Below are 13567 nucleotides of genomic sequence, written 5' to 3'. Positions count from 1 at the left end.
TCGGTAAAGTCACTCGGCTCACTGCTCGAACACACATGACTGATATTCCACGCATACTAACCTAACATTAATCCACCGGAAGTCACTTGACCTGATGGACACTAAAAATTTTCACGGGAGAGAATGGACGGTCTTAACGAAAAGAAATATATCGAGCTAAACTTCAACCTGCAATATTTCGCTAATAAACGAATCTTTTAGGATGAATCTTTTTTATCTAGAAAGATTGGGTGAATAAGCTTTTAACTAGATAGTGAGATAACGGATATAGGTGCCTCAATTATGATATAAATGAATTTCAAGGAAAATTTCTTTTGAGGTTAGACAACTCAATTTCAAACTATATAAAGGCCGCGATCCGCGCCGTCGTCGTGGTTCGCCACGCTTACATTACAATCAGGTTAAACAAGTCAGTAATAATAAATGTTGACTACGATACGCTTGGCTAATATCGTAGACAGTAAATCCATGACTCAAGCACAAGTTTCGTACTTTTGGATCTTTGAGTAAGGGTGCTTCCAGTAAAGTTTAAAAAGCTTAAAATGCATAAAGTTATTATCAATCATCTCTCACTTCTGTAATCTCGAGTATTCTTAGAAACAAGAAATAAAAGAAATTGTACCCTTCATCGTCAAAAAATCAAACCCGTGCTTCGAATATATTATTATATTTGGACTTAGCGCTAAGAAATGCAGATAAACGATACTTTGTCCCTAAAATACTCTGAAAAGCATAAAACTAGTAACTGTGATAAATGTAGCGTTTAGTGCATAAACCGTGACTACAGTACATATGATTCTAACTTATGTAGCATATTGAAAAACAAAACAGATAGATATATCGACTCCGTTTATCACCCGTTGGTAAAACCTACCTTATCAGCAACTGCATCAATTCACTGTAACATAAAATTACCAAACAGACTAGAAATACCTTCAGATAATAATAAAGCTGTAGCTTATGATCAGCAGCATAAAGAAAAAAAAACATTCCACGTATTAAACAAAAAAAAGAGACTCAATAAAACCTAAGGACACTCCACAAGACATGAATAACAATTTATATTGAAACAGCTGTCTATGGCATCACCACTAGGCATAAAGAGTAATAAAAACAAAGACTAGAGATACGTAAACCAGCTTAAGCTTAATATAACAAACCATTACACGATTTTCATTGTAAATAAGTTGAAGACAGTAACTAATAAACCATCAGTAATCTTAAACTTGAAAAATTTATAAATACTGCTAAGTCTAGAAAATGTGTAAAATTATGTCGATGATAAATGGTTCAAATTTAATTGCAGATCAATTGTTGAACAAGATCCAGCTATGCTTCGAATTGGCAAAAAAAAATCACGGATTCTATAATAAGATATTCGGAAAATTTTTATTTTACACGATAAAGCAAATATTTTGTTTAAAAAAATTATTGTAAAATAAAAGTTTCGGAGCTAACAGTCAGTTTTGTTGTTATTATCCGGATAGTATCAACTAATTAGGCCCAACTTATGTAAATTTTATAAATTTTCTTAATTTCAAAAACAATTTAAAAAAAATATTCAAGGTAACGTATTTTTTCATGATTATCGCCTGATAATCAGCTGAATATAATTTACATTTTATCTCATACAAACGCAAATTGATAACACTTAGCTTCAATAAAAATATTAGACTGATATCACCTAATAATCAGCTGCCGTTTTGGCATGATTATCAGCTGATTATCATCTAATAATCAGCTGATTGTTATCTGATCTCACTTTTTTCAGGAGGGCAATTACTGTGTAACTTATCAATACATTACTATTTGCATATTAAATTAATATTTGAACGATACATTTATTAAGGTATAGTGCATTCGTTTGGAGGAAGCTCCGAGCAAATGTATAGGCAGCGTTTATTTTCTTGGAAACCAGGCCTGCGAACAGATAACACCGTTCATCTATGCAACTTTTCTAGTATGTGTACAGACTTTGTAAATTTATTTTGGTATTCATAAATAAATATGATTGCACGAAGAATTAAATTGTTTATATTATATTACCTATAAAAACATACTTTTATTAAACTTATGAAATATATTGAAATTAGCAATCACGGCAGAAGGTCGTATAGTTTGATGTCAGCTTTACGATTGCCGGGCGTGCAAAAGGCACGGCTCATATATGCTCGTGAGAATCGTACAAAACTTCCCTCGTAGACGCCACGAACGATAATCTTCATTCACTGCAGTATAAAAATAAATAATATTTATATTCTTTCAGGTAAATATTTAGTGAGAAGGGGGCTCGAGGGGACCGTGGCGGCCGGGGGGGGGGAGTATAGCCAAAATAACTAAACAGTATATGTCGCAGATAAAGCGGACACAATTATTTCTTGGCACTTTTAGGAAAACTAGCGTTGGAGCAAATCAGATTTTTTAGAATAATAAAGATTAAATCGTGCCCTACAAAGTTGCCGTACCCTTTGTTTCCCCAAATCATAAGGTTTTTACGATACCGAGTTTAATACAATGATGCATAAAAAAGGTGTGGTAAGATATTCTAGGCCCTCCCATCCGATAGGTCGTGGCAAAAATGCTTAAAATCGCGATTACACGTATATGAGATACCTCACGTCAACCTGTGGAAAATTTTTTCAAATCTCAGTCAAAATTAATGTACTGGTCCAGTATACTCTCAAATGAATAGAAAAAAATTCAGACTTCTAAATGTCACTAGAGAAAAGTTATAGCCATATCTGCCATATAGCCATCATATAGCCATATATAATTTTGTCTCAATTTTTGCTTTTAATGCTAACTTTAATTGCTATTTGAGGCATGTTAGAAACAATTTAAGTAAAAATCCGTAAAAGCACATACTTTTTCACAAATATCCTGTGAAATAAAAAAAATCTATTTAAATCTATGAAGGATTTTTAACTTTCGGACATATATACTGCAAAGAAACATTAGAAAAACTTGTATATTTTGTAACGGAAGCGACTTTTTCGACTAAAAGTCTTCACCTAGCATCAGGTTCATAATCCTGCGACGTGGCGGAGAATCTCCACGACGTCTGCGATAACTCCACGTCGCATGCAGCTCTCGCGCTGCTTTTTTTTGTCGTGGTCGACGCACCTCCTGGTGCTTGCTCGGCGTTATTGATTAAATGATAATGTTTAAAGTTCGAAAGTCGAGAGCTCTCTCTCTCTCTCTCTCTCTCTCTCTCTCTCTCTCTCTCTCTCTCTCTCGCTCGCTCGCTCGGTACCCGCGGCAGATTGCTACACAATCCCTCTCAGACATCCAATTCGAGGGACAAACTATGCACCGGGTGACTCTTTAAAATTTCTCGGAGTGACTCTGGACAACATTCTGGCGCGTTAGTCCACCCAGGAGCCTGGAAACGACGGGCGCGAGATCTAGCTTCGTCAAGGGCAGCCTATACAGCGTATACAATTCATTCTAATAATTACTTCAAACATAACTTTTTTGTACTGTTGAAACACCTCAGGGCATAACCTGCACTATTTGCCGGCAAGCAGCGTCCCCCTCTCCCCAGTTTTTCATGCAGCGCAGTCGCGAGTTTCGGACTCCAGCAGCTCTACATCGTCGAAGAGGTATACAGTACGAGCATAGATACACTGGGAGAAAGATATCATTGCCGTAAACATGTACACACGTTAGGAGCAATGATTGCTAATATATTCGTGTACATCTTAAAAATATTCTATACGAAACAAAAACAGTTTGTATGTATACTATAGATTTCTATAGTATACATACAAAATATTGCGGGAAATATCTGTATGTTAATAGTTAACATATGAATTTCATGGCTATCGTGCGTAGTGTTACGTGCAGATGGCGTTTCTCTCGTACCGCCTAACCTCAAAATCCGTCATCCTCTTTTATACAAAAAATATTCTCGAGGGTTTATTTAACATGAATAATCAATAAATCATTAATAATAGAACAAAAGCAACTGAATATATCTAAGGAAGCATGCAAAGTGCCTTTGGAATGATATAATGTCAAAATTCAAAATTTTGTCTTTCATCGGCTTTTTGGGTCTAAATACCAGATTTGACAGTTCTAGAGATAAAATAATAAGTGTGATTCCAACTGATTCAGCAGCCTCTGGCATTTCCAAAAAGGTATATATCAACTAGTTTATCACTATTAGTTCAAAAGTTATTGGAAAAATTCAATAGTGTGTTAAACATCATATTGTAATCATTCATTTTTCAGATTTGAATTTTTCCAATAACTTTTGAACTAATAGTGATAAACTAGTTGATATATACCTTTTTGGAAATGCCAGAGGCTGCTGAATCAGTTGGAATCACACTTATTATTTTATCTCTAGAACTGTCAGATCTGGTATTTAGACCCAAAAGGCTGATGAAAGACAAAATTTTGAATTTTGACATTATATCACTGTAAAGTAACTCAGCATTAACAAAATTCATACAAGTGTTTTTTCAAATAATTTTTATCTGATTACTTAATAAAGTCTATCAAAAATTGTAAAGGGCAGCCATATGTTAACTATTAACATACAGCAATTTGACATATAACATAGCTACGTTAACTATTAACATATGTATTATTGGCTCAAATCGAACATGCCTATGTTAACAGTTAACATATATGTTTGCTGCAATGTTTCTTTTCCCTCAGTGTAGGCACAACGTTGCAGGTTTGCGCAGTGGATGTCTTAAGGTGTTTTCAGTGTAAATGTTTAGATTATCGTTATTAGAAGCAATTATTATTATTACAAGCCCTAAAAATCTTCAAAGTTAAAGTTACACAAATTCATTTTATGAATTTTTTTATGAAGTATGTTTGTATAATACTTTGTAAACTTTACGACGGGGTAACCGTCGAACCCAGTGATATAATTCGCACTTGTCTTTACCTGAACCGTCATGAGTAACCATAATAGTTACTTATTTCGGTGGTGTTGGGAGGTTGTGACATATAGTTTAGGAATCTACCTGAGAATATTGGTTATGTGTACCAGTCAGTTATGAAATTGCCAGCATCTTTTATCAATAGAACATCTAAGAAGCTTATGGTGTTATTGGTCTCGGTTTCATGTATAAATTGTAGTATATTGTTATGAGAATTGAAAGTTTGTAAAATATCATTTACTTTATTATTTGGAATACATGTAATAATGCCATCGACGTATCAGTGAAAGAAAATCGATTGAAATGATAGTTTTGATAGGCATTCCGTTTCCAGATCATCCATGAAAATGTCAGCGAACACACCTCATATATCCTCTCAAACGTGGAACAATAGAGTGATAACTCTGACGTCAGAGCTGACAACAGTACCGAAAAAATGTCAACAAACCGCTCGGATCTCTCTGGCTCAGCCTTTGTATATAAACACCGCGAAATTTCAGCTTCGAGCAAATTTCGAACTAAGCAGCTGGGAGAGAGACACACCTGTTCTCCCATCCCCCGCCACTAAACGGAGAAGCGGCTTTTCGATTCCTCCGAATCATGTACTGACGACAGCTCCGTAGTCATAAGTTTATTGTGGCACACTATTGTTTTTTTTATCGTAAAATATTGTAAAATAATTTGTATCGTTTGTATTCTTATCGAATAAATCTTAACTATGGCAATCTTTTCCTTATAAGGGCGACATTCAACGTCAAAACGTTGAAGGGTTTAAGAGAAAACATTCTTTGATTTTTTCACTCCTTCCCCTTCACGTTCCACCTGCCTCGGGTAGATCGATAGAAGGTACCAAATCTTTGTTGATAACCAACGAAAGATAAAGTCAACATAGGGGAAGATTCCTTTTCCTCTATAAACACGCTGTCCTAGTTGAAATTGTTATTTAAGTCCTTTTGAACCATTTTTGTTTTTCGTGACTGATATTTTTAAGATGGATTGATACACTCTGGATAATCAATTGCGCAGCAGAGCCCAGGATCAGAAGCTCCAATGACACAAGTAGCAGCAACAACAGCATCAGCACGAGCACCAGCACTAGGCTCTGGACGTGCGACTGCAGTAGATTCTGAGCCAGTAGAAGCAGTATTAGTAGTATATCCAGGACGAACAAGTAGAACGTGGACCAGTAGCAGCAGTAGTGTAGTGTAGTTATTTAATCTCAAATAAATATTTTTTTATTATGTAGTTGTTTAATATACTAGGTAGGTAAGAATTGGGTTTGAGACTGTTTAACAATTCAAGGTATATTCGTCCCCATAAAGGTATACAAGTTATTTCTCTCATTTTAGGGTATCAGCAAACCATTAAAAACGGCTTAGCGGAATTTTTCTCCTATATTCCGGTAGCCCTACTTCTAAGTTTTTTAATTGAAACAAATTTACAGCAATTCAAATGCTTTACCCCACTGTATCCGGCATCTTTGACGATACAATTAAAAGTGAAATAACGTAAAACTTTCTACTATTAGACTATGATACAGAGAGATACGCTTATTACTTAGGTTTGAAATATTGTTAAATACAACTACCATTTTATATTAATCTTTGTGTTTAACTATAGATTAACCTTAGTTGTAAAGAATTTTAAAGTTATAAATGTTGCACATTCATTATTTAAACATTTTTTTAAATACTAGCAAAATCTTTGCGCGCTTTGCACGCACAATTGTATGCCTGGGGTTATTGCTTAATACCATATATATTTTAAGATATCAATCATTGTTATATCATTTTTAGAATACATCTTTAAGTTCTAAGATTAGAGTAATTGGAAGAATCGAACAAATGAACTGTAACTCTTTTGCTTTTAACATAATCTTATAAGAGTAAATCAAAATTCTCAACGAATAATTTATTTAATTTAGCAATAAATAATACTCGACTAAAATTGGGAATTATCCAAATCTTAGTGAATTTCATATTATCATTAAGTGATAAACATGCTACTTAGAATTTAAAATTTTGAATTTCTCACTGAAAACCACGGGCAAATCCCGTTCTTTATTTTTAGGTTTTAAAATATCCAGTCATCACTCTTTTGAGAGAGTATTATGTTACTAGATTGTGTATTGCAAATTCAAAGGTGTAAAATGATCTTTAATACACAAACTAAAATAGGCCTGCAGGTTGAAAAAGTAAAGTTTATAAAATTTGGACTTTTAAGACCTGTTGTACTTGGTATGTCATGTATAAATTATACTTTTCTATAGAGTACTTGAATACATCGTAAGACTTAATACAATTATAAAAGTTTTATAAAATAAAGAATTGAATTAAAAATGAGAAGTATCTTATTAGTTATAATTAATTTACCTTGCGCAGTGACCTCTAGATAGTTTTATTAAAGTATTGGGTTCAATTTCCACTCTGTTAATTACCGCACCATTTTTTATCATCTTTTCGCCTCCATCATAAATTGAACAAAGTCTTTCGTTTTGATTAAATACTGGTGGTAGAAAGTCATGTATATGATTTACCGCCATTAGGTCTGCAGCTTTATCAATATCTATGCATTTTGATAAAATTGTCAAAAGAGAAATAGTATGATTCGAGAATTTTTTACGGATTGGACAATCAAAATTTTCAGTATACGTGGATCCGATGTACCTTAAATAGTTTATTGGTAAACCCTTTCGGAAACGACTATCATTTTTAATAGCATTATTTAAAGCTGCAGGGATAAGTTTTTCTAAAAAATCACCCCAGCTATTTCGTTGATAAACGCTTAAAGTTATATGTAAACTATGTTCGTCAAATCCAAAAGTATCTCCTTGATGAATAGTCCCTCGTGGAAAATATAAAATGTCTCCTGCTTCAATTACTGTATTGAGAATGGGTTCTCCTAGATCTTGTTGTGAAAAATTAAGCGAAGAGTACCTTGGTAAAATTTCATTATCCGTTTTAGGTTTATACAACCTCCATCTTTTTTTCCCTTCGATTTGTAGTATAAAAGCTTCAATATCATCATAATGGGGGGCGAATCCTTGACTGTTTGGTGGTGTCAAATAAGAATTTGACCCAACAAAACATCCGAAAAATTCTTGAAGTATAGCTAAAAAAACAAATTTTGTCACAAAGAGGTTACGATTGAAAATGTTATTAAAAAACATACATACCATTCAAAGTATGTAATTTCGGGATAAAAGTTTGAGGATTTAACAATCGCACTGAACATCCGTTAGCATAATAATCCCAAACAATACTAGGTAAAGCCCTTCCATGTGGATTATGAGTTTCACGTTTGTTATTTGTGAATGATGTAATGTCTATATTTTTTGTAAATAAAATATAATTTTTCCTTAATATTTGATCAAGCATTGGTGTAGTCATCAAACTTTGATAATATTTTGGTTTATTCCGTTTGATATGCAAAGGATTTTTTTCCCAATTTTTTCTGTGAAGAATAAAAAAAATTCTGATAAACATTTTGTAATACAAATAATTCTAACACTATGAATTACAAGACATATTTTTTTGTGATAATATACGCATAATATACAAGTGTTTGCGTGTAATCGTTCAAACAAGAGAAATAACATTCTCTGCATTAGTATCGAAATGTAAAATCGTTAGTCAGGTGATTACTGCCCTTGTTTCTCGGGCAGTAAACCCACCTGCGAAAATAATCTACTACTTTAGTCTTTTGTTGCATAATGTATCAGTAAAGAACCGGAAATCTGAAGTCAATAGCATAATTTTTGATTTTACAGATATTAAATTAAACAAGCATTAGAAGTTTTTAAATTAAATAAAGTCATCAATAGATAACTGAAATGTGCGCTATTCTCAAATAATTTAGCACCAGTTGAATTTATTAATCCTTGCGAAGAAATGTGTTGACGTGCATTAACGACCCTTTGCAGAGATTACCAAATTAAAATTATTTAAATCTGATACAATCTATTAACATCTAGATAATAAGAGTGATATAGAGATATATTGCAATCTACCATTACAGTGGTAGATTTTTAAAGTAGAAATTCCTTGTCTTCTTTAATGATGTGAGAAGAAGAAAAGTTGCAATTTAGTGGACACATAAAGGATCAAGGATTCAATTTAAATAGTAAGTTACTATCGCACTTAAAAAAGTAAAACAACAACAAATGACGAAAGTCATTATTGGTCTTTACAAATTGAAAAAAATAACAAGCCTATAACTTAAACATTGCTAAAGGCGAAACACTTTTCTTTTCGCATAAGACACTCTCCTACCCCCTAAAAAAACTAAATAGCTAAGACATATAGCAGTGTTGGGGTCAACAGTAAGTACAAATAGTTTAAATGGCCGAGAACCTGATTGATCACGTGGAATGGTCCGCGAAAAGTCGACGAAAAGGATTTTTATGCGATTTCGAGGTCAAAACACCTTTGTAGCTTCTATTGGGCCGGATCGAGAGACATCGCTAGAATGGCAAAGGCGTATGGGGGTTTCTCTCTATATTATAAAAAAAGTTTCGCCGCCTCCACCAATTTAGAAATTTTGCCCCTCAAATACTTCCCCTCAATCAGTACCCCTCAATCATTAACCAGCAATCGTTGACCTACAACAAAGCTTAACTAAATAAATGGGTTCATTAACAAACAGTTGGCCAAACTGTTCGCCAATAACAATAGTGGCCTGCTGCTTGCAATGGTTTGCGAACGTTTCTTCCAGGGTAGTAATATATAAAACAAGAAAAGATTAAAAAAAAGTTTAGATATAGAAATACTAGTTAAGCCATTAGGATTAAAATAGTAAAGATACTGCCTTTTTTTTCATTTTTAAGCTTGAATAGTGGCCTTCTGGTCGAAAGTAGAATAAAATACTATACCCAGCACGGGACGAAAGTAGATTTTTCCTTGGCTGATTACTGCTAATAAATAAGTATTTTTCACAGTATAAAGTTGTGTTTTAAAAATGTCTACAACTTTTACATTCAACACTTTCATGTATAACTTACAGCCGCAAAATGTTACGGTAAATAATTGACGTTTTGCTGTAGAAAATCGAGTTTGGGCTGTTAACTCCAGTTATAAGCATTTTCATGATTTGATATCAACAGAAAAAAGTTGTATTTTATAAATATTTACAACTTTTCTATCTAACTTTTTTCGTAGAATGCTTAGGATTGGACTTAGGGAGCCAAACCTCGACTAAAGTCTCTTAGAGATAATCATGTAATACCAAAATTTTTATTTAAAAATTGTATATAAAAATCGAACAAATTGTGCCCGCATTTGAAAATAACTTAGAGGATCGGGATAAAGAAAATGGTTTTTAAGTTTGTGCGAAAATAGACCCCTCCAAAAATTAAAAATCTAATCTGATTTAAAATCAACTGATACTAATGATAACACAGCCCCACAATAAAAAAAATTGTAAGTCCCCAAAAACTTGACCACGGTACTTATATGTTTTTGGGATCGCTGAATCCGAATTCAGGGTCATTTTAACCCCATCAGATCTTAAGTCAAGGTCAAATAGGGGTCAAATTATCAAAATACATTAAGAAAAGACTAAACCATTGTATCTTGGGGTTTTTGGGGTCGCTGAATGCGAATCCGGGGTCAGTTTAACCCCATCAGAACTTTCTCAAGGTCAGTTGAAGGTAAAATTATCGAAATACATGAAAAATACACTAAAACCATGGTATCTTGGGATTTTTTCGGGCGCTGAATCCGAATCCGGGCTTATTACAACCCTATCAGGTCATGGTCAAGGTCAGTTGAAGGTCAAATCATAAAGATTCATAAAAAGTAAAATCAAACCATGACATTTAGGGGTTTTTGGGGTCATTGAATCCGAATACAGGGTCATTATAGTCCCATACGGTTATATTTATGGTCAGTTCAAGGTTAGTTCAAGGTCATGGACGTAAAGAGAGTGAAAAAAATAGTTATAAACTGAAACAATGCAAAAGGTAATGTAAACCATAAAGCAAAGAACAATATACATGCAAGTACAATCGTATCCTTTAAAACTATATCATAGTTTGCTGCTCCTTCATTTACTTTAAATTTGTTAGAAGTATATGCAATTCAATAAAATACCCGTAAAAATATTAAGCCCATTACTCTTTTTTATGGTAACGAACTATTTTATTGGCAAATGATCTACGAAGTGGATTACGTTTCCGCTTCTCCGATATTGATGGTAGATCTCTTTTTAACGACCAACAGTAATCTGCTAACATATTTACGTCCCATCATCCTTGGTACCTGCGCTCCATTTCCTTGATATCTTGGTGAAATCTCTCTCCCTGCGCTTCGCTGTAATCACCTAGTTTTTCTGGAAACTCATCAACATGCGAATATAAAAAGTGTAACTTTAGATTCATTAGGCAATCTTCATTATCGGGTGTCTCTCTCAGTGTAAGTCCCAAGATGATTGATGTTGACTATCTTGGGTTTGTGTTAAGGTCTTATTTCCCAAAAGGTTTCCAAAGTCATGTTACAGTAATCTTCATCTCACTTGTATCACTTGTATTTCCTACTTGATACGAAGGGATATGAATATGCTGTTTGTTTGGTCCCAGGGTACCTCCACGTGGTGACGGTGGGAAACGACCGATTCTTTTTTTCGGTAGGCTAAACCCCTGGGTGAAGGCTTTAGAGCCGTCATGGCAGACAAACAGCAAAAAATTACGATGCAGGGATTCGGAACCCCAGTATCGGCGGCTGGTCAGGATGAGCAAGCGGGCCCGCAGGCGTCGTCATCGAGCGACCGCAGCTCTTTGTTAGTGGGAAACTTGGCTTTCGAAGAGTATAATACTACAAGAATTTATCACTTGAGGTCTGGTGACCAAGAATGCGTTATAGAAAAACGGGATAGTTTTTGTTACATTTGTGGCAAGTATGAGACCCCAAAAAATAGAAGAAAAATCAATCAAAATATTAAAGAGCAGTACAAGAACATGTTTGACTTAGACATGAAAATTGACGAATTTGATTGGGTTCCTAAAATCATATGCGGAATATGTAGGAAAATGCTACAGAAAGGCAAAGATGGTAAAACTGAAGTATAAATGAAAGTGCCTACGATATGGAAGGAACCTTTAAGGAAATAAGACTGTTATTTTTGTAATACGAATTTGCATGGAGTTAATAGTAAAATCAAGTCGCACATTAATTACGCTAACGTTGAAAGTGTCACGAAACCTATATATGAATCGTCAATTGATAAAAGAGAAGATCCACTGGGTACGTACGTAAGTGGAAGTATGGATCTTGAGGAAAATTTAGAAAGACATGATAAAGATGAAATGGCCTACCAAAGGATGGGGCGGAGTACTTGGCTTCATGGCTAAAAGAAAATACTAATGAAGCTGGAAAAATTCAAATTTCTTACTACCGAGACAGAGATAAGAAATATCGTGATTATTTCGCGATTAAAGATGAAGAATTTCCCTTAGTTTACTGCAAAGATATAGTTGGGTTGATGAATTGTTTTAAACATTGATGTTACAACCCCAACGAGTGGAGATTGTTCATCGATTCGTCGACGAGAAGTTTAAAAGCCGTTCTGTTACACAATACAAATGTTTATGCAGCCATTCCCATAGGATATTCGGTAATACTGAATGAAGAGTACTGTAACATGAAAGTAATATTAGACCGAACAAAATACAATGATCATAAATGGCAAATATGTGGGGATCTTAAAATCATAACAATACTTCTGGGGCAACAATCGGGATTCACACAATATCCTTGCTATTTATGTGAATGGGATAGTAGGGATAGAAAGAATCATTACATAAAAAGTGTCTGGCCCCTTAGAAAAAAGTTCGAACCGGGTTCTAAGAATATAAAAGAAAAGCCACTTGTTGATCCATCAAAAATTCTTATACCACCTCTGCACATTAAATTGGGACTTATGAAACAATGGGTAAAATCTTTAGACAAAGATGGTAGCTGCTTTAAGTATCTGCGAAATCAGTTTCCCAAATTAAGTGATGCTAAAGTAAATGAAGGAATTTTCGATGGCCCTCAGATTCGTAAGATAGTACAGTGTATAATGCATGGCGTTGATTAAAAACAATTACATTACAGAATATATTTAATTGGGGATTATTTAAAAATTATATAACATTTCAGCGGTTTTTTGGGATGATTCGACGTTATTCATACAAATGTATAAACTAGTATCTACTTACTCCTTAATTGAGCCTCCTAAAGGTTCAAATGTTTCTGGTGGAGAAATTATAGATGTATTACTCAACATCAAGGATATAAAAAATGATTATGATCGTCGAGAGCAATGGGATGCGTAAATCGATACGATTCTGGATAAAGGCTTGTGCGCTGATATCTTAACTGATGCTGCCATTATTATGGAAGATCATGACTACTTTCAATGCTCAACGTCGGATTATATTTTAGCCTATGTAGCAGGCTTTGTGGCTCGAAAAGCAACGAGATTTGCGAAATTCACATCTGCTACAAAGCCATTTGTGTGTGAAGAGTGCATAGAAACGCTGCATCGAAAAAAAGAAGATGATTACTCTGAAATATCTTCTATTATATTAAAATGTGCCTGGTAGTCTCCGGCTATAAGTTCATTTCATCCCCAAGACCACCCCGCCTTAGGAGTTTGGGTAAACCGGAAGTATACCAAAAGTAAACCGAAAG

The 13567-nt window shown here is 34.2% G+C and overlaps 1 protein-coding gene across 3 annotated transcripts in view; it reads right to left on the bottom strand.

Annotated features, from left to right (window-relative positions):
• The window catches only part of LOC100114113 (ribosomal oxygenase 1), a 113701-nt gene that overhangs the window by 47618 nt on the left and 52516 nt on the right, over positions 1 to 13567 (bottom strand). For 2 of the 3 annotated variants that reach the window (XM_031928055.2, XM_031928056.2), the window contains exons 2-3: positions 8074 to 8351; positions 7271 to 8009 (exon numbers count right to left, since the gene is read on the bottom strand). In XM_031928055.2, coding sequence (XP_031783915.1) covers positions 7271 to 8009; positions 8074 to 8351 — 1017 coding nt within the window. Of the gene's footprint in view, positions 1 to 7270; positions 8010 to 8073; positions 8352 to 13567 lie in introns of those variants that run through there. The other variant, XR_004345267.1, reaches the window with a different exon arrangement.

The sequence above is a fragment of the Nasonia vitripennis genome (assembly GCF_009193385.2).
Source record: "Nasonia vitripennis strain AsymCx chromosome 4 unlocalized genomic scaffold, Nvit_psr_1.1 chr4_random0003, whole genome shotgun sequence".
Taxonomy (NCBI): Eukaryota; Metazoa; Arthropoda; class Insecta; order Hymenoptera; family Pteromalidae; genus Nasonia; species Nasonia vitripennis.
The sequence above is the reverse complement of the archived record's forward strand: the minus strand, read 5'-3'. Positions and strand labels throughout refer to the sequence as shown.